Genomic DNA, 23,373 nt, shown 5'->3' on the forward strand with positions numbered 1-23,373 from the left:
ATCTAACTGTATTAAGCTACAAGAAGTAAGAAAAAAAAATATTAAGCAGACGTTTGAACGTACATCTCTATTTAAAAACAGCTAAATATTTTCAACTCATAAGTAAATTAACAACCAGTAAATTTTTTAAATTTTAGATATACCAACTCTGAAATAAACTTAAGTAAAGTATATCAGCTCAAAAAAACATAAAATTAAACCGTTAGAAATTTCACAGAGTTACAGAACTTTTCGAAACAAGATAAAACATTTACTTACCGGACAGTCACAAGATATTGACTTTTTTCCTTTACATTTTCTTTTCTGTAAATAAATTTCTATTTACATTGAACTATTTTTGTTTAAATTATCACTTTCTGTAAAAACCAATTGACTAAACAAATGTATAAAAACGCAAATATTTATCTGTTAAACATGCTTAAATTAAATTTTAATTAACAAAAAATTTGTAATATAAGTTTTATAATAAAGTTTGAAATAAATTTTTTTATTGTTTTTGTTTTTCCATACTTATACTCATTAAGCGCATATTTTTCAACTGTTGCATTCTATATTTTAGCTTTTTTCTAGTCATTAAAAAGTTAACATACTTGATTTTCTATTCTTTTAATTAGTTTTTAGTATTTTACTTACGTATATTTTTTGTTAAATTATTTGTCGCGTATACTTTTTTTAATCCTTATTGTTAGTTTTTAATTTTGTAGATTTTAAGTTTTGACTGTTAATGGTTATTTTTTAGCTCATTATAGTTAAATTTAGCATATGGTGTATAGCTGGAAGACCAAAATGTCCTTAGACAATTTTTTTTTCGTTTTGTGTTCAAAAACTACATGAGCTTTTTTTTTTGAAGGTTCAATGTATGTAGACTAAACAAAAGTTTTTGACTATTTGTATCTAAGTAACAAAATCACTTGTTTAGTTCAGTTTTTCGTTTAAAAGTATACAAGAAAATATTATACTTAAAGACTAAATAAGTTAAACTTTTTTTATACGTTATTTTCTTACTTAAAACATTGATACAAACCTTAATATTAAGCTGATTGAGAAGTTTCAGTAGTTTTTTGGAGATTTGAGCATTTGAACTTTTGATAAATCTTTGAGGCATCACTAATTGAGTGTATTCCGATTTGCTATAAAACAACTCCATAACTTTCTTGTTTGAACAATGCGGCCAACTTTTACGTTGATTTCTTTGTGTCAAAATTAAACTCAGTTAAATATAAAATGAATTTTTGCAGTAATAGTCTTTAAATAAATTACCATTTTTAAATCTAACACTAATATTATGACATTTGAGTATAATTCTTTTTAGATTTTATTGATGGAAATCATTAAGAAAAATTGTAAGTAGTAACCACAAAAAACAAGTACCTGAAATTAATTAATACAGCAATTCAAAGCTTTACCACTACCTAATAAAATCTATTACATAATACGTTATGAAAACTTTACATTCGCAACAAATCGTATTGTCTCGCTGTAAAGCTTTGTTGTTACTTAGTTGCTTTAAAATATTTTAAAACTTTAATGGATTTATTTGTTATGTTGTTACTTTTGCTTTCAAATAAAAACTGATAAAAAAAATTTTACAAAATATGTTTAGAAAATTATCTAGTAATTGATTTTTATATAAATATGAGTAGTTTGTAATAAAGTAAACTTACTTGAACAAATTTAAACTTAAAATAATTAACATTATTTGTCGTTTAAGATTTTTAACAGAAAAACTACTTAGCTTATTTTCATATATCAATGAAAACTAATTGAGTTTTTTGTTGCTTTAAAAAGCTTTAAAAAGTGTGCTTTATACCCAGTTACTACAACTGTGTGTTTTAAATATTTCAAAGCTCATTTTCACTAAATAGGGTTATATTAAATGGAGAGTAAAGTATAAATGCTGAAGTAAATAATTAACGGTTAGTAACTTAAGGTAAAAATTAAAAGGTACAAATTACAATAAAATGATCAAAACTGACACTACTGGTAAAATAGACGATTCATGAAGATTCCACAACTAAGGTAATAAAATTATCTTTGGTTTTTTAAAATTAAGTAGTAAAACTTATTGTTAGTGACTAAGCTTTAGCTACGTAAATAAGTTCATTGTTTTGTGTTTCTAAAATACAATTTAACACAAAAAGGCTATGTAGTTTAAGTTTGAACAGATTTTTGAACTAAAATAAGTAGTACTATAAACAATTTAATAGTGACCGAATAAAAGCATACGGTTTGAAGTAGCTGTTTAATGCGGAAAAATTGCTTTTAGTTAAAAAGCGAAGACAACACTCTTGCTTATCTAAAATTTTTTACTATAAACCACAGATATTAGAAAACTATTTAATTTAATTTGTTTAAGTTTTACTTATTCGATTAAGTACCATAACGAGTGTTTTATAAAAATTTTGTCATTAATAAATTTTTTTTAGTATTTTTTTTCATAATTTGTTACATGTATACTTATAAGGGTTGTTTATAAGTATGAAAACTTTTGATAAATCAACGAAAACATCAGCGAAAGTCTACTGAACCTAATCCTTTATTAACAAATTAAAGTTTTGCTTTAAATGTTAATAAATTAGTTTAGTAAGTCAAGTATCAATTAATAGAATTACTGTGTGTATGAAATAAATAGCCCGAAGAATGACTATGCGTAAGTAAATACATAAATTTATAATTCTATAATTAATTATACAATAATGTTAATACAGTGAGGTTTTTATTATACTTTTTTTGATAAAAAATAATTCTAAATATTTTAAAAAATTGTTGAGTATTAAATTTTAACTTTTTTTAAAGCTACTATTTCTGTATACTTAATTTACGTTTTTTAGTAAAAGCTAATTAACTAATTTCAACCTACTTGCAAGGTTTTGAAATAGCCACAGGTACAATAGAAACATTTAGTTTTTTCAGATTGAGTATTTGTTCTTTGATGCTTCTTAAATTAACATTAGTATCATAATTTCCATTTGTTAAAACTACAGCAATTTTCTATAAACAAATTGAATTAAAATTAAACAACAACTTTATTATAAAATAAAAGGTATTTTTATTTAAAGTCGTTTTACCTTGCTATCAACGCTAGAATTGAGTTGAAAAAGATTGTTCATTTCCGACAAAGCTGTAAAGGATTGACAAGGTGTTGATAAAGTTACTAAAGTTCAGACTACAGAGTTGTTAATATCGACTAAATTCACTAACAATAACTTACTTTTATCAAGGTAAATTAAATCTCTTGATAAGTCTCTATAATTTATTATCAAAAAATTTGAAAGAGTTTTTTGTCGAAGACGAACAAAGTTGGCGGGGTTATTAGATTTGGTCGACTGTTAAAAAAAAAGTATGTTAGTTTGTTTTTAACGTTAACAAAAGTCTGTTTTGACAAAAAAAAAGTTGAATAAAACCTGATGTGAAAAATATCGAAAATAATAAAACAGAAAAGTTTGTTGGTGTAAATAGTATTGGCTTTTCATATTTTCAAAACAACTTAAGTTTTAATGCTATTTTTTAGATAGAAAAACATCAGTCTCATCCTTCGCTCTACAACGATATTTTTTTTTTTGAAAAGCATGTAAAACAATATATGAGTAATTCTACCTTTCTCTTTGAAAATAAAGTTTATGAAACAAAAATAAAATCTTCCTTATTAAACTGAAAAGGTATTTCTTGGTACCGTGTCATTTGGTATGTATTCACAAAACTAAAAAATTATAGTTAAAACCACGTGAAATAAAATTACATAGCTTAAAACCACAAAAAAAACTTCAAGAAACAATATATACATCAATAATCTAAACATGTTATCACTGCTATCAAAGTGAACTCATAATAAGCTGATGCAAAGCTAATTAAATTGCTAAAGATATAAAAGCACAAGGTTCTATAAAAATATAAAAAAAAAAAGCAAAAGTACTGAAAAAAAAGTATGCTAAAAAACTTCAGTGACAACTTGATGAAAGTAAAATCCTTTATTTTGATCTATCTTTACTAGTAAAAAAAACGTTTACTATCTTAAACTACTATATGTCTTTGATAGTAAATGCTCATTATAATGATAGTTTAGAAAAAAAAGATACTAATAATAACAAATAAAGTTTATTTTAATGACAGTTAACAATTACTCTTCTGTTAACCATACAATCACGTAAGTTTTAAATAAAAGATTTAGAAAATATATTTATAAAACAAAAAAGCTCTTAAAATTAATTTACGCAAAGTATCATTACAAAATTTATCATAAAAAAAATTAATACGTAAAAATTATTAAATTTTAAACCTAATTCATAAAAAATTACTCTATTTTAGTAATGACTAAATTAAAATCAACTTTACTTACAACCCATATTGCGATTTTAGATGATATGTGATTGCAGTACTTCGAAATTTCAGAAACAGTTTTCTCTAACCATCTAATCAGTGAATTTAAGCTACTTCGTAAACGGTTGATTGGGTCAACAGCAAAAGCCAAATGACAAGTTGCTTAAATTTATTACTTTGATAATTACAAATTATTTGAAAAATTTAAAAGAACTAGTAATTTAAAAGTTAAGCCAACAACAATTGATATTATTCTCAGAATGTCAGCTTCTAATAATTACAATTTTTTAAGAACTCACGTTTAGTGCAGGTAGATTTTTCGAAGGAACACTTACAAGTTTGAGTTTTGCTGTTGGGAAACTGCATTAAATGAGGTACATTATATTCTTCAACATACTTTCTGAATTTCAAGTCTTTTTGCATATCACTCAGCAAACTTCCAAACTCATAGTAGCTATTAGGATGCGTATTTACTACCCTTTGTGAGGCGGTTAGAAGTCCGAACAGAAGAATCAATGCAAACCTTGTCTTCATTTAAAATAAGCTTTATTACTTAGCTAATATTATTATTAATCTGTTTCTGTTTGAATAAATTTATTATAAAACGCTAGTAATATATAATTTTCCACTCTAGTCGGTTCACCTGTTTTAAACTAATAAAACAAAAAGTCAAGCATCTGATTACAACTAAACTAAATCGTTTAATTTAAGCTCATTTTTTCTTTTCCTTTAGTATGTATGTAGATAAAAAAGTTGTTACTTAGTTATCTTTTATCGTTTACTAAGAATTTATCACTATTTAGTAGTAGTTTATCAACATTTATCGATAACCAATTGTAATTGACTTGCGATTAACAGTTGAAGTTTTATTTTCACTCCTTAACGAAAATTTAATTAAACAGTTTTTAAAAACTACTTTAAGATGTTTCTTAGAAAACTGCTTTGTTATTTCTAAGTAAGACGCTTATTATAAACTTAAAAACATGCAGCAGAAATTTATTAGAAATGGTGTTTTATATTAAAAAGCAATGGCTTAACACTTTTTAACTAGCAGTAAAAATTTTCAAGCTAGGTACTTAGAAAAAGATACACTCATGATAATAAAAATATTTTTATTGAAATATTTTTTATTTTATTTTAAAAGTAAAAAAAACAAGCTTAAACTGATATTTGATTAAATAGATTAACTTTATGAAAATTTTTGCTACTAAAATTATAGCAGATATCTGTTTAAGTCTTAAATACTGGATTTTTAAAGTATTTGTTTAAAAAAGTTTATAAAAAGTGCAGATTAGTAACCGACTTAGTTTAAAAGAAAATTAATTTGAAGTATAAAAATAATTTTTTTACACTGAACATATTTTTCTGGAAATACTTTACTGTTAATTAAATTAAGCCAATATATTAATAATATTTAATTAAAAAAAACATCTAGGCATTTAGCAGTGTTAACTAAAACTTTAATTAAGGTCATAAGAAGCTGTTAAACTATAAAAACTATAATTACTTTTTCAATAAACCAAATTCAAAACTGTAAAGTGATCTTAAATTACCTAATTTTATATAATTGGAATAAAAGCGTAGGTGTAGGAATATATAACAATTCTTTTACAAGAATAAAAAAATAGATTAATTAAGTCTTTACGTGGCTTAGTTTTGTAAAAATTAAATAAATTGATTTTTATGTAAATCAGTTTAAGGACTACTTCAAAATATAAAAATTGTCATTATAAAAAAAGTATTTGAAGTAGCTTAAATGTAAGTTTTCTGGGCATTTTTAGTTTGTATCCGATCAAAAACAAAACTTTAAATTTCGAAAGGAATTTTGATATCGTAGTAAACCAATCAAAAACTTATTTCATAGTCGATTATTTTATATTATAAAGAGAAATATAGCTGTACAAATTTTTATATCAGTCACTTTAAAAAATTGCATCTTTTTTTTTATATAGCTATGCTATTAAATGCAACAAAGAATTAGACATTTTATTAATTTTAAACTATAATAAAAACAAATGTTTAAGCACTGCTTTGGTTTATTACCGGTTTCGGTGGGCCTTGGCCGACCTTTTCAAATAATTTCAAAACAGTAAATAACATTTAGACATTGGCAGTAATGTGAATCTGAACTCATTGATGCGTAAAAAATAAATAAACATTAACTATTCAAATTTTAATGAAAAATGCATAATTAGGTGAACTAAATATTGGTATTAATTAATAAATAAAAATAAAAGAAATTAAAAAACTAAATGCAGTAATATAAACGGAAACACAACAAATTCTTAACAAAATTCTGAAAAAACTAACGGATGATTAAAATGCTAAAAATATTTAAATTATTAGGTTTTAGACTCATTCCAATAGAATAATAAAAATTTGTTTCTGTGCCTGCAAGAGCTCATTACTTCTGATCTTTTGTTAATACAGTTCTTATCTGCTTGTAGGATCTTTAATGCTTCTTTCAAGCACAACCTGCACGTCTCGATTCTCGGTCTTGATTCATATTCTTTTTCCAGTATTGTCCAAGTCAATTCATAATCCTTATTTTCGTTCTTCAATGTGTGGATGTATTTTGATAGCTCAGTTGCTTGTTTGTATTGAATATAATTTTTATCTTCTGGGTTGCTATTTATTGTCGTTCTGTGGGTTGCCACTCTTTTTTTAAATTGGTTGGCGCTTAGACCAATATATGATTTAGTTGCATTGTCAGTTTTTACTGTGGCTTGGTATATGACATTTTTTGCTCTACAGTTACCGCCTTTCAAAGGACATTTCTCTTTGTTTCTACAGTTACATGTTTCATCTTCATCATTCTTGTTGCGGTTTGTGAGCTTCTTGTTATGATTCTTTATGATTGTCTCAATGTTTGGCAAACAGCTGTAACTTAATTTGATGTTGTTCTTATTCAAGTATTTTTTGAATTTACTGTCTACTCCGAAGTATTTGTTTATTATTTGGAGAAATTTCTTGCCAATGTTTGTTTTTATTGATTTGCAGTATGGTGGATTAAACCATATTATTTTTCTTTTTCTTTTTCTAGGCTGTTTCTTTTCATCATCTTCATCTTTGAACTTTATTTTGTAATTATAGCCACTTAACTTTATTGCGTCATTGTAATCTTTACTTATTTCATTGAATAGATTTTCATTGCTAGAATTTTTGGAAAGTCTTTCTTCTATCATTTTTGGGATTTGTTTCAGTATTGCTGGAGGGTGGTTGGACTTTGGATTAATATATATAATTTTGCTGTTTTCTTTTCTATATGGTTGGAATGTGTGGTTGTATAGATTGAAGCTTAAGTCTAGATAGTTAATTTTACGTGAAGGATTTTCAATATCTAACTTTATTCCCATTTCTTTTGATATGTTGTGCATGGATTTTTTAATTTTCTCTATATCAACATTACTTTTGTTTTTTTCTATGACCATTAAGCCATCGTCGCGGTACAATCCTGTTGTTAGGTTTGGGAGCGCATTCCTGAGTTTATGTAGTATATAGAGACCTACTAGTTCGCATATTTCCGCTCCATGCTTACCTCCCATGGTGATGTCGAAAAGTTCATTCTCTTCTGTGTTACTCTTTCTTTTTACCCATACTTCTTCTTTGTTATGTAATACAGATTTAGATGCGTTTAAGATGATCTTAATTTCTTGTTCGCTTACTTTTGTACTTTCTTTTGCAAAAGCTAAGGCTTTACTTAATAGCTTTTCTGATATAGATGGGTAAAACTCCACAATGTCAAACTTCATGAACTTGTATTTGTGTTTTTTTAGTTTTTTGTACCAGTTTAAGACTTCTTGGGAACTTCGCCACTGTAGGTATTTGGTTGATTTTCTTAATACATTGTTGATTCTGTCAATTATACATTTGCTAATTTGACCTATGTCTGAATAGCTAGGATTTATTAATCTTGTTTTGGGATTGCTGGCGAAATCCTTTTTGTGGTTTTAAACTATTAAATACTAAATTGTTAAATATCAACATATTTGAAGGAATATTCGTAGTTTTAAACAGATTTGCTTGCTATCGTTATCTAACAAGAAATTAAAGTAATAACATTATAAAGTTTGTAGACTGCTTTTTACGTTTTTATTTGCAGTTACATTTTTATAGTTTAAGATGTTCATATACGCTGGTAATTTTCTAAATTTCTTCATATGTTTTTTTATAAGTTGTGTTTTTTCTAAGTAAGTTTTAGAAAAACGATTCGACGTTCATTTAGTTTAATTAATTTAAAAAAAAAAAAAAAACGATCATTTTGTTTGCTAGTAAATTTAGTTGTGTTTATTTTCTGCTGTATTATAAATTATAACTTGGATTAGTTAAAAACTTTAAAGCTTTAGCTAAAAACTTTCATAAAAATATTTTAACATTTAAAAATTAAGCAGATATGTTGAAGAGTTTAAAGCTTTATAACATCAGTTAAAAGAAAAAGTGTCGCTTTTTTAACTTTTTGAACAATAGTAGTTATTATTTACGATAGAAATTTTTTTGTATGTTAACATTCCTTCGGTAATAATATTCACTAATTATAAAAATGAAGCTAATTTTGTAAAGATAATTTAAAAACTTGATGTGTGTATGTGAAAAACATTATCTATGTATCATCCATCAAGTTTTAATACTAGCTTTATCTATAAATTTAAAAGATGGCTTAAAAGATGGAACAAAAGTAAGTTTAAGCACTAAATGTTATTTTAAAAACTATAATTTTTGTAAAGTCAAGTAACATTCTGTAGGCTAAATAAGCTATAGATTCTTACTTTTCAACCTAATAAGATAAATAGTTTTATTTTTCAGTATTTTAAAAGTAGATTTTATCTATTTTAATTTAAAATTAATAACTTAAATAGAAAAAGAGATTTTAGTTTTAAGCTGTTCTGAAAGTTTTTTAAAATCAAACAAAGTTTTTTTTTGTTTAAACTACAAGTTGACATCTTTTACTATTAATTTTAAATGTTTTACACATAAATTTCTTTAACTTATTAACACTACTGAAAAAAAGTTAATAGTTCAACTGTTACCATAAAATACTAATTAAAATTAATGTTATAATATAAAAATGTTTCAGCTTATTTAATTTTTACGTTTTTTAAAGAAGTTGAAACCCATCTTTTAACTATTTTAATGTTATGGTATTATGATTGTTAATTTTATTTTATACTTATTTAACGTAACTATTTAATTATTAAAATACTTCAACAAATATTTTTAATAATTAAGATTTAGGCTTAGATTATCTTTTCTTTTGTATGTTATTAGACAAGTTTTTGAGTTTTTGAATACAACTTTCAAAGTAAAATAGTTAACTTTCGTTAAATTATTTTTCTTTGATTTAATTGTTTTTTTTTTTGTTTAAACTTTAAAAATTTAAATCTTAAAAATAATTTTTTATTAGCTCGTAAAAGGTTGTAAAAGAATGTGGTGAACGACTCGATAGCCGAAAGGTTTTTTCGTACACCATGTTCTAAGACCAAACTTTTTGAGCGCTTTCCTTTTATCGTTCAACAAACAATATATACCTCCTTGCTCCGAAGAGACGAATTTAAGCGCTGAAACAGGTGTTTGCCAATTATTTCATTTTATATAAATACATATCTATGGAGAATGCAGAGAGCACTTTGACAATTGTCAATACAAAAAAATTACAAGTAATTTTTTACAACATATCTCAGTATTTTTAAGTTTATTTTTAACTTATATTCAATTTTTTTCTAGATATGACAAGGTTAATGTTTTATTTTCAGGCTAAATATGCATAGTTTTATAGGTTAACACTCATGTTTGTAAATAAACAATAGTTTAATGAATTTTTTTATATTTTTTAAATAAATGTGATTATTTAAATGAATATAAGCTTTTCAAACAGAAGCTATAAACATTAAATAAAACAAATAAAATAATCACACTATTTTATACATTTTTTATAATACAAAAACAAGTTGTTAATTATAATGAAAAAGTATAAGGCACAACAAAATTTGAGTTTAATTCTATAAATCCTGGTTGAAAAAAAGAACAAGTTTTTAGTATTTGAAAATTAGTAGCATTGACTTAATTTATTCAAAAGTTAAAAAAGTATACGGTTTTAATTTTTCATTGAGGTTATTGTAAATAAAAATTAATGGGATTTTTTGAAGTATTGAGAACATAAATGAACTGACATTTATGTAGATAAATAAAAGATTTGGAAAATAATTTACTTAGTTTCAAAAATACTAATACTTTTGTTATTGTAATTTAACTTTGAATGTAGTTAGTCATTTGCTTTTTATTTAGTTACGTTATCTTATAGTAAACTAAAATATTTTTATTTTTATTGTATTTGATCAAAAAAAAATTCTTAGTTTTAACTTTATTTGTTCATAAACTTTTTTTTGACTATACGTAGACAATAAAAGAAAGAAAAAGGGGGTATCGCTTAAAAAACTTGTAGAATATATCATAATACTTTGAAAAATTTAGCTTTTTTTTTTATTTCGCGAGTAGACGACCGAGAGTACACCATGTTCTTAAGACCAATCTTTTTAGGATTTTCTTTATTTTTTGTTCCTTTTCAATAAACTTACTATATAGTACAATACAAACTACTATAAGCTGATGTTTTCGTACAACATTGTTTTTGTACCAAAACTTTTGAGCGCTTTTATTTGTTCTTCGATAAACTAAACTTTTTGAGAAAACCGTAAGATATATTTTAGCTTACAAAAAATCTATATTCTATTCAAGTATATGTTAAGAAAATTAAACTAACAAAGCTTTTTTATCACCAAAACAACAAAAATAAAAACACTAAAATCTGAAAATATCTTTAATTGTTTTATTTGAATAGAAGTTACCTTAAACTCATAACAAATTCTATTAGAACATTACTTTAATTTAATGCAATAGTTTTGTTAGTAAACGTACTTTCTAAGTGACTTGTTTTTTTTGGTTTTGCTTACTTGAATAATTTCAAAATTTTATCATAGCTGTGTATTTTAATCGACTGAGTTTAAAGTATACAATCTTAGTTATCGTTGAAAGTATATAATACTTTAGATTTATATATCTGATGTATTTGTATTTAGAAGATACAATAAACTGTATTGCTAAACAATTTCAAATTAAAAAAAAACACTATAAGACCATACTTTAAAACATGGTGTTTTTAATACAAAGCTCAATATAAGTAAAGTTCAGATAACTTATTACATAGACAACATAATTTAGCAAACTTAAGTTTGCATGCAAAGCATTCTAATATAAACCAAAGTAAAAAGTATGAGATTTTGTATAATGTAAAATATCAACAAAAGTACAAAAACAGGTAAAAAGTTTTAAAGCTATTTTTGTATAGAAGCTTTCAGTATATTAGAACAAAAAATTATAAACCAAAGAAACAATTTTTGTGCCCATATCAACACCAAACTAAGTACTAAGTAAAAAACTGGAACCCTTTTGTTTTAAGATATAAAAAAGATGTTTTTTTTTATACATTTTATAAAAATGTTAGTTTATAAACATTACTTACTGTTTTTGGAACTAAATTTGTTTCATACTTAAATTTTATTTATCTACTGTTCAAAGAAAATCTGTATCTCTTTCATTTTTTTAATGTTTAATAAAAGTGTAAATATTATTAAAAAAACTTTTATCACGTTTGAACACGATAACTTAAGTTTGTAAAACAAAAAAACTAGCAACGTTATGTATACTTTTGTGCTTGATGAGAGCGGCGTTTGCTTTATAAAACTTATATAGCAATGAAATATAGTTGTTTTAAATTTGAATGTATGTTTAGTTTAATTACATAGTAATTTTAAAATATACTATTAAAATTTGTATAAATATAAATTACAACTATTTACATAAAAATAAATTTATAGCGGTGTTTCAATGGTTGGAACACCCTACACATTTTTTAAAAGCTTATGAATACGATGCATGAAAAAAATTAAATGGTGTCATAAAGAAAAAACCTAAACTTTTTTTGTAGTATAAATAACTAATTGTCTTTACCATAAAACACTTAGTTTAAAACATTTAGATTAATTCAATTCCTTACTATACTACTTTTCATATTTAGTTTACAATAAAATTATATATAGTTTACGATACATTAAAGTGTATATGCCTAATATATCTAGTCAGTGTAAGGTAATACTTCATAGCGTATACAAACGAGCGACCATACCATAAAAGAGCTGTAACATGGATCTTGAAAGCTTATACAAACTTAACATGGATTGTTCTACGTGTGAATGCAACCTACGTGCAGCTATAAGTTGAATAAAAGTGTTTATCACGGCTTCACAAAACATAGCTAGCTTAGGAAAAATTTAATACTGCCAATCACGCAAATGTTCATTTAAGACAGTTCTTTATATATATAATTACACTCAAACTGTGTTTATTCAATTCTAAAGATCATAGTGCTAGTAAATAACTTTTTCCTCGTACGACTTTTGTTTAAAATTTTTTTAAAGCTTAAAGCTTAAAAATATTGTGGTTTATATTTATTTTAATTTTGTCCATTCTTTGAAATCAATTAAACTTCCATCTAGCATGTTAATATTTTAAGTAAAAGGATGAAGTTATCAGTAAAAATTTTTCTAAATAAACTTAAACTTTTTGATATAAAAAACAAATTTAATGTTAAAGATAAAAAATTATGTGTACAGATAAGTTTTTTAGTAAAAACTGTATAAGTTAAACAATCTAAGTTTCAATGACAAGGAATTTGGAATGACATGGCTAAACTTGTTATTACTATAAAAACGAAAATAACTTAGAGGATGACAATTTATTGATTTAATAATTTTATATTAAAAATAGAATACGGGAAAAAAAACAAGTTTATGTAACTTAAAACTTCTTAAAGATTTTTTTAAATATTACTGGTAAAAATAAAATATTTGAATCTTTGAGACTCATAAAAATCTGAACTTTTGCTGTAAAAAATTAAATACGAACTTAAAATACCAGTACAAGTATCAACAGATTTGGACGAATAAAACGTTAACAACAAAAGTTGTACATAAAAAGTTATACACACTTAGACACAAAAAGAAGGAATGATTTAATAAATTAGTTTGAGACTATTTTTATAAGACAACCCACAAATTTACATTAAATTTCAAATATTTCTTTTAATATTTTTAGTACTCCCACTTAGTAGACTTTCCGATAGTTTTGCCGGTTGCGCTCATGAAGCCCACGTGATCGGAAGTGACGTAACAGTCGGGATCGCTCTGGGGGGAGATGAGCAGCCTGCTGTTTTCGAGCAGGCAGATGACGAAAGGTGTTCCCTTGTTGCAACCCGCGTTCAACTTCTTGTCATTGTCGACCGATAAGAACTTGCCGTTTGGTGCTGGAAAGTAATGTTAGTTTTAATTGATATAAAATGAGAACTTGTAAACACTTAAACTAAAAGGTTGTTCGTTCAAATTGATACTTAATAGAATTGACAATTTTAATGTTTTTCATACGATTTCATTTTAAAACTAACAAAGTATTACTGAAAAACAAGCAAATTATATGAATAAGCTTTAAATAGTATAAAATTTAAAATAAAATTATAAATTCTGCTTATTTTTTGTAGTTGAAAATAAAAATAAATATAATACTTTTGAATATAACTTTTACCTTTAATATAGTAAGCTCCATCTTTGTACTCCATTTTAAAGATGTCATAACTCGCTCTGTTACCTTCAATTTTGTCACCCTTTGTGGCTGCAAACCCAAATTCTCCACGCAACACAATCAACGGTCTTAAATTAGTTTAAAATTCTATAAGATATTACCGAAAAATTACATGTTTATTGCAAAGTATGTAAAATACAAAAAATGTTTTTAATATGATTAATTCAACAAAGTCCTATTTGTAAAACTTAAATGTTCTGCTAATGTTAACAAAAATTTAGTTTCAATTTAGTTTTTCCCACAAATAAAAACCTGTTTGTAAGAGACAGTACGAAGTCTTCAGCTGCTTCGCTGACTATGAGATGGCCGGAAGCTTTCACGTTGACAAACTTATCTCCACTCGATGTCGCCAAGCGCACTTTGCCGCTGATCCATTCGATTTTAAATGCAGCGTTTGCATCGCTGTTACAAGTAATAAATTGATATTTCACTGGTGTTTTATGAAAATATTATTGAAGATCAATTAGTAACTAGTTTTTAAGTTTTACTTCATCACTAAAACAAGTTTGGTGCCTTACTACATGCAAAAGTTTGTACCTAATTTTTTTAACTAAATTTGTTATAGCTTTGCAACAACACAAGTTACCAAAAAATACTAAGACTATATGTAGGTAGTTTGTTTTATTAGTTTTTGTGCATTGAAAAAAAAAACTAAAATACCGTAACTTGACAACTAAACTTTTGAAAATTTAAAAAGTATTACAAATTAAACTTAGTGATTACCATTATCTAAAAATATTTCGTCGTTTTAAACCTAAACTTACAAGACAAAATACTTTAAATGTTGAAGCTAAGCGAAAATTTTTCTATTTGAAATTTTACATACTAAATAAAACACCAATAAAGTAAAATTTCAGTACGAATATACAATAACTTTGTTTTTAGTGGAATCTGTTTAGAGCTTTTCATTTAGTTTAACGTTCAAGTACTCATTATAATAGTTATTTGATTAATTCGTACTATACTATGTAGATAATTCACTCTTTAATTTAAATACAATTATTTTTTTTGTTCTCTACTTGTTTTCCTAAAGGGGCGATGTTGCCTGGCTCGATTAGCCATTGTTCAACTTTATGTTTTAAATATCTACGTACTAAATTTTGTTCATGTTTAAATTATTTTTATCAACATGTGACAAACTCTTTGGTAGCATCTGCTTGCACACTCGACCCGTTCACCCTCCAGTACTTATCCTGGTCGTTTCTCAGGTAGACCTTGTCTCCTTCTATCTCCAGTTGGAACGTTTCCTTCACGTCCACCTCGTCCTGATTTGCCGACAGTTGCAAACCTGAAAAATGCAAGTGTGTTTAACAATTCAGACTTGTTTGACAGTTTACGTAGCAGTATTTGAAACAGAAGTCGGAAAACTTTGACACGTCAAGCAAATATTTCCTGCCTGCAATTTAATTTTAACAAAAAAACTTGTAAAAGTATATAATCATGTTGGTTTAATTATTAGTAAGTACGTTTTAGATTCACAATTATATAATTTTACTTTCAAATTTTAACTTGAATATTTTTTAGTCAAATCTCCATTGACATTATTACAGTAGGAACGAAAAATTTTGAATGCAATATAGCTGTTCACATTCTAAAAGCTACAGATACAAAGTTTACAACAGTTTGGAACAAAGATAACTTACGAACCTTGTTTTCCAGATACAAATCTGCTTTTTGTTGTCGACATCAGCGAAACTTGCGGGTGCGAATCAACCAATGTGAAGTACTCGTCCTTCCCAGCTTTGCTCTTCCTCGTTTCAATTCTTCCTTTCGGGCCGATGGGAGCCAAGTACCTGTGTGGAATTTAAAAAGATTAAGAACCGTTTTTTTGTTGGTTTTAAAAGTTTGTCACATTAGAATGAACTTTATTAGCTTTTGTGAAAACTGTTAGAAGGCTTTTTTATGGTCCTTAAAATTAAAAACAAAATCTTAAATACTTAAATTTAGCATACAAAGGCCAAAAAATAAGTTTGTTTTTCAATTCGAAACCACATAACTTCTACTTTCTTATAGTTATTTAGCAGCTATACAAATATCAAATACTTATTATCGTTAGGTTAAATAGTGAGCATATAATAACTACAAAATTATTAGTTATCATAAAAGTACTACCAACTTCTAAATTTTATAAAATAGGTAAATTAAATGACTAAAGTTTTGCGTTATTTTGTGTTAAATTGTGAAGAAACAACAGCAGCGTGATAAAAATCAATGCGCAAATTCCTTATAAGGTATGAGTTGCTTATCGACGTCAATAACGTTATTCATTATGCATGAACATAATCAATTTTTAGTTTGTAAACTTTCATGAAAGTTTACTTTGTACAGCTTGAAATAGTTTAGCACAACATAAAAAAAAAAACAACTTCGCGTGAAACTTCGTTTTCATATTTTTGATTAAACTAAGTACTTTACATACATTTAAAAAAGTCTATTTTCATTCAAGGACTAGTTCGTATGACGTTATTAAGCTCTTTTTGATAAAATAAGTTTTTTAAAAGAGTTTTTAAACTTCTATTAACTTTAATAGATTACCTTTTCTTGAATATAAAATTACACATGGAATTTTATAAGAAAAAGTGCAACAAAACCAATTACTTTGAAACAAATTTCAACTTAATTTCATACATTAAAACAGTAAATGACTCATTAATATTTTTGTGTTTGTTTTTATAGTAAATAAAAATTAAAATTTTTAGCATAAAAATGTTGAATAAATGTATTTATTCCGAAAAATAATCTTTTTTCTTTTATACATTTTTTTAAGTATACATTTTTTAGTATAAGTAGTTAAACATTTATAACTTCAAATATTTTCAGTAAAAACGGTAAGATATTTTATTATCCAAATATGAAAAGCATTATTTGAGTATATAAAAATTGAAGAAAAACAAAAGATTGTTTTAACCAGTCTAAAGCCAAATTTATATAAGCCTGAATATTTACTTATCAAAACTGTTTTTATTTAAATAACATAAAGAAAAATAAATGCTATTTTTTTTCATACAGTAGGCAATTATTCTCAGATGACTTTAAAATCAATATTATATTTGATTTTAATTTTTTTAGTGATACGCTCAAACATTTACAGTTTCTAATTACCAATAAAAATAATTAAAAATTAAAATTTTAAAACATAAAATTACTTTAAAAAAGGTAAAGAAAAATTGAGCAGTTGTTTATACACTGCAATGTATTGTTTTGATATACTGAACAATTAATCAGCTTAGAAATAGAACACAAAGCATTGCACTTTACGTTTATCAGGAAGTTACTATGTCATTAACTATGTTAACATATTTCTACGTATTAGTTTTTTACAAATTTGTTTTCAACAAAACTTGAACAAAGTAAAAGATAACAGGTTATTAATTAAGGATGTCTGCTAGCTTTGAAATTGGCGACCTAAGTTACATACCAAAAGTAGTTATTCTAAGTTCTATTTGTAGAATACATTAAAATTTTAGAAAAGAATCTTACTTTATAAAACTAAAATTGTTTTGTATTCCTTTTTATTAGATGAAAAACTAAGTGCATCATTTTTTTTTTGAATTTTATTAGTTACTAAATTAATCAAAGACTTATTTTAAAGTTTAAACAAGCATTTGCTTTCATATAACTTTAACTTAAACTTAAAAACATGTTTTATAAAAAATACTTGAAAAAAAAGTATGCATTTTTTCAAATTAATATTTCCTCAAGGACGTAAAGTAAACTACTAGTTAATAACATATATTAAAATAATCAATAGTTTTTATATAATTTAAGTATGTACATTAACAAATAATTTTATTAAAAAGTATAGTACTAGTGTAAGCAGAATGTTAACTTAATAGATACAATATCAAAGTTTTAATCTTAATAATTTTGATTAACTAGAGCATACAGTGTAGTTATACAACAATATCCTGTTAAAAGTTTATTCTTCAAACAATATTTATAGTTAAAAAGTTTAAAGTTTAGAATTAATTTATACATTATTAACTTGAAAGATTTTAACACATTTTTGAGCAAACAATGTTTTGTTTTACAAATTTTCATTAATTTAAAATTTTACAAAATTTTATAAAAACAATGCATTCAAACTCACTTGTGGTTGGATTTGGATTTGAACGCGATCTTTCCCGAATAAAACTCTATGGTGTACAGAGTCTCTTCAGAACACTCCTCTTTCAGCTGACCCGTAGCCGACAAATACTTGTTGTTCGACGTCACAATGGCGTACCCGTGATCCCTGTACACCAGGGTCACCAGGAAGGGGGTTCCCCACGGCGTGGGCTTGCTCATCAGTAGGGATTCCCCGTCGTCGGAAGTGTGGGCGAACCGCTGCTGCCTCTCGTTGAAAATGTTCACCTGAAATTTTATTTTTAAGTATAGGTGGTTTTAATGCTATTTTTAACTATAGGTGGGTTTTAAAATAAAGTAAAAATATATATAATTTTTTGATAACCTGATACTTTTGTTTTGCTTTTCTTATAAATGAGGTATAAAAGTTTAAGCTTAAGGCTAGCATAAATAATTGAAAGTAAAAGTATTCATAAAAAAATATTTCTTAACAAAAAAATAAGATAACTTGATATTCCAGAATTTTTTTTTTACTTTTGAAATTTTCTTCTTGAAAATTGAACATATTTGAAAAATCAAAACTTAAAGCAGTTTTTTGGTAATTTCTTATTATTTTTCTCATATTTTATTAAAGTATTAATATACTTAAAACATTATAAACTTGTTTAACTAAAAACTATTTTTATAGTATTTAAGCAGTTTAAAAACAAAAGTTTTACTTTTTATGTTCCTTTAAACAAACTTTCTATAAAATTTTGGAAAAATATACAAACTTTATTGGTACAATGAAATTAAAACTTGATGTTAGTTTTAGTATTCAACCTTAACTTAAATTTCACAAAACAAACTTGTGGATGCATTGCAAGGTGAACACCCCAAAGCAGACCAGGTGAAATTGTTTGTTCGAAGCAATTCAAATTGACCCCACTCCCACCAAAATATCTTCCGTATTTCGAACTTTTAATTGCCCACCTGTCAGCAAAATATTATTTTTAGTTTGAGATAAAACAAGTATGTAATACTTAAACTTGCTATTATTACTTTTTTTTATGTTTGCTTTTTAAATTAAACTTACGATGAGTTAAATACACATTTTTATAAGAAGATACTTTTTTAATATTATTTAAACCTGCATTAAGCTTACCTTTTTAAAACTTGTGAATACTTAGTTTGAAAATTGAACGAACGTGCTTATTTTGTTATTTTATTGTTTAACATTAAAAATATTGATTAACTCTAGTTTGAATTAATCAATAATACTTCAACTGCACTATAGATATTTCATTATCAAGACTCAATGTTAGTTGTAAAACAAAACGAAATCTCGAAGCTAATAACAAGGAGTGCAAACTTTCCATCTGAAGTGGATTCGACTTGAAACGCGTTTTCATCACCTGGCTGTTCGGTGTCGCACGTGACCACCCCGTTCTTATCTGCTCCCAGGTACCTTCCTAAGCAGCTCTGAAATCAAGTGATATATAAAATTTGAAAAAAAATTATGCAAACTCATCCAGATTATGATATGATTATTGTGTATAAATAAACCAAATTTAACAGTTAGTAGATTATTGTTTATAAATTGAAAAAGTTTTTATTTTAATCTGCCCCTAGGTACCTTTCAAAGTGAAATTTTAATATTTAGAAGTAGTTTATTTATTATAATATTGCACAACGAAATTTACCATAATATTTGTTCACACAAACAAAATATAAAAAGTATTTTTTTCAATGCTCACCAATGTTTAAAACGTTGATAAAAGTTAAAACTAACTAGTATTTAGATTATCTGAAACGTTTGTGATAATTTTGTTTGTGTTAAAAAAACTTTATGAATCGAGCTATATTAAGAATATTTGCCTAAGTAAATAAACAATGCAATTACTTTAATATTTTGCAGCTATTTGTTTAAAAAGTACTACAAGCAATCATATGTTTACTTACCTGCACAGCCCTAAAATAGTTTTATTTGTTTAGAATACATTATTATCAAGGCAAAGTAATTAATTTGATATTTAAACGCTACTTTTTAAAAAACTGCAGACAATTGTTTGTTTTTTACAGCTTAACAAACAACTGTTGTAGAACTTGTTATAGATAACAAATAAACAAAAGTACTTTTTTTTGTTTTTTAGCTTAATAGCCTAAAATTTATAATGAAAGTAATATTATTATATTATCTGAAAAGTTTATGATTATTTTGTTTGTGTTAATAAAAACTTTATGAACCGAACTTTAATAAGAATATTTGCCAAAGTAAATAAACAATGCAATTACTTTAATACTTTGCAGCTATTTGTTTAAAAAGTACTACAAGCAATCATTTGCTTAATTTCCTGCACAGCCCTAAAATAGTTTTATTTGTTTAGAATACATTATTATCAAGGCAAAGTAATTAATTTAATATTTAAATGCTACTTTTTCAAAAATTGCAGACATCTGAATGTTTTTTTACAGCTTAATAAATAACTGTTGTAGAACTTGTAATAGATAACAAATAAACAAAAGTATGTGTTTTGTTATTTGGCGTAATAACCTCAAGTTTATAAAGAAAATAATATTATTTTTAAGTTTTATTTGTTACAAGAATGGCCTGAAGAAACTTAATATAAAAATAACTATTTGTAATTTTTTATAACTTTTCAATACTACAACAGACGTATTTTAGTTATAGTTTGTAAAAGTTTTTAACAAAAAGATCTATTTTAAAAATCTAGATATTTTTACTCATATGTATTATAAAATAAGTTCCTACTTACTTATATTAATTGTGCAAATCTATTAGGACTAATATTTTGAATAAATTTATAAAATACAAATTTCGATAATTTAAATCTATTATACTTTTTTAAATCCAAAAAACTAAAACTAATCAAGATAAGAGATTAAAGTAAACGATATTTGATCGTCTTTTAGTTAAAAAAACCTAAAAAAGTAAAACCCTTTAAAAAATCATTTTTATAAACAAACAAACTGAAGTTGAACTCTGCATTTATAATCAAACTAGAATACTTTTTTTTTGTTTACTTAAGCTTATTAAGAGCTATGTAGTTAAACGTCTGCATTTTCCTACTAATGGAATTTACATAAGAGTTCAGACAATTCGAACGTTTGAAATCCCTCAAGACTTAAAACACTTGAGATTCAGTCGTCTATAAAACGAATACTCGTTTAAATCAGATAACGTTTTGAACTTTGCACTGTAAATGTTTTACTTAAAATGTTTTATTTAGTTTACTTAAAACTTTCATGTTTGCTTTAGTTTTTGAAATTTACTGAAACATAGTTTTAAGCTCATTGTTATCTGATAAAGGAGTACCGTTCAAAATTAGAACGAAAAGAAAAGTGTAACGTTTAATACGTAAAATATATTTAAGGTTTTTTGAAGACACTTTAGTTTTAAAGTAAAAATCAATATATTTTGTTTTATTTTTTATTAAGAATATATTCAACCTTTTATAAACTCTACTTATGGAAGGTTTAAATGAAATAATGTTTCTATAAAACTATTGAGCCTAAAATAAAAAATGAGTACTTTAAGCAAATCAAATAAGATTAGTTGCAAGCACCTTTTTGATTTACTTAAGTAAACTGAATTAAAACAAAATAACATTATAAGTTTTAAATCGTTTTTGCACACAGATGTTTCAAGTAAAGTTTACTCCACAAAAAAAACTTCTCATGAAAAACTAAAAGAATAAACCTTGAAATAGACATCGCAACTGTCGGCCTTTTGCTCCAAGTTCCAAGTTTGCTTCTTCTTCAGTGACGCGCCGCTCGCAGCTATTTTGAACTTAAACGTCTCTGTTAAATGTAACAATAAAAAGTTAATTGTGTTGTCAAAATAGAAAATAAAGCTGTAGTTTGGAATGTAACAAATAATAAAAAACCTTGTTAGTAAAACTGTAATTAATTATTCTTACCACCAATAATTAGGAAAATTCTACTTGTTACCAAAACAAAAGTAAATTAAATTTTTGATATTAAAATTTAAAAGAAGTTTTTCGTGTAATTAGTTATTATCAACAATTTAAAAAACTACTAGTTTATACTTGACAAACTTAGAAATTAGTTTTTTTTTTGTTATTATTACCAACAATTGTAACAAAGAAGCTAAAGTAAAATTGTAGTTTAGAACTTGCAAAAATTTTTTTTAGTATATTATGCTACTGTTTTTATTAATAAAAAAAAAAAAAAGCCAACCTGCAGTGAGATACTTGTTAGCTGAATTGATAAGTCCGAATGTAAACTGCAAGCTTCCTCCCATGCTGCTCGACATGTTGCTTATCTGTGTTATAATCTGCAATGAAAATATACTTCAAATAAAGATATGTTGTGCAACAATTATAAATAGTGATATAGAGAAATATATGTATGAACAACTTAATTATGTTTATTGAACAAAGTCTAAAAAACAAAACAAAAAACAAAATGTAAACAAAAGTATAATTAAGCTGCTGTTAAGCTCTTCGTCTTTTTCTTTCGCTTTACTAATAGTATTTGTCCATTAAAATAAAAAAGTAACAACACAAAAAAAACTAAAAACTTCGCTTTTAACTTAGAGCCAAGTGTTCTGGCAGCTGCACTTCGAGTTTAAACGCGAAAATTTTGCATGAAAACCGAAGAGACTGGTGAAAAAAGCGCACACATGAACAGTGAGTGTGTGCTACTGCTATGCTGTCATGTATTCGTGAAATAACGTTTCGATAGAGGAAGTTGTTGCGTATTTAATTGATAGCCTAAAACACAGCCTTAGCTTTTTTTTTGAATAAACATGAAGTTTATTTTCTGCAAAGCATAATTAGTTTTTTTATACAAAACAAGAAAATCCCGTCTTTCAAACTCATTAAATTTTTAAACCTGTTAATTAAAGTTAACAGTATACAGTCGCACTATTGCTTTATGCTGCCTTTTGTTGATAAATTATATTTTCTCCTACACATGTTAAGAACAAATAATCTAAATTTCTTAAGTTATTAAAATTTTAATGTTTAAGTCTTTTTACTTGCTAAAAATTTAAATTAAAAAAATAATACTATGTTTCATTTCAGATTGATTACTATTTACAACTTTTTTTTTCGAAAATTCAGTTTTATGCTCAAACAGATAAGTTCTTGATAGTTATCTTTAAAAGCTGTTTATTTTCAGTTTAAATTACCAAAACGCGAAATAACTCAAAACTGCTGACTTAGCCGTTTTACTGGATTGCAGTTAAAAACTTTGCTTGAATTATTCATAACAATATGTTGCTTGGTTCTAAAAAACCTGCTTACATTTCATAAAACATGCCTTTCTCCGTTTGCTAAG

The 23,373-nt window shown here is 25.3% G+C and overlaps 1 protein-coding gene across 1 annotated transcript; it reads right to left on the minus strand.

Moving 5' to 3' along the window:
- Positions 1–13,096: 13,096 nt before the first annotated feature.
- On the minus strand, positions 13,097–22,362 carry LOC145835683 (fascin-like). Its single transcript, XM_082943378.1, has 10 exons — positions 22,270–22,362; positions 21,770–21,870; positions 19,421–19,530; positions 18,918–19,041; positions 18,095–18,357; positions 15,652–15,797; positions 15,145–15,292; positions 14,257–14,406; positions 13,948–14,072; positions 13,097–13,672 (listed from the first exon to the last, which is right to left on the minus strand). The coding sequence occupies exons 1-10, from the start codon at positions 22,343–22,345 to the stop codon at positions 13,461–13,463; spliced, it is 1,455 nt and encodes a 484-aa protein (XP_082799504.1). The 5' UTR covers positions 22,346–22,362; the 3' UTR covers positions 13,097–13,460.
- Positions 22,363–23,373: the final 1,011 nt, after the last annotated feature.

This window comes from Thalia democratica, chromosome 5, assembly GCF_965202585.1.
Source record: "Thalia democratica chromosome 5, ktThaDemo2.hap1.1, whole genome shotgun sequence".
NCBI lineage: Eukaryota > Metazoa > Chordata > Thaliacea > Salpida > Salpidae > Thalia > Thalia democratica.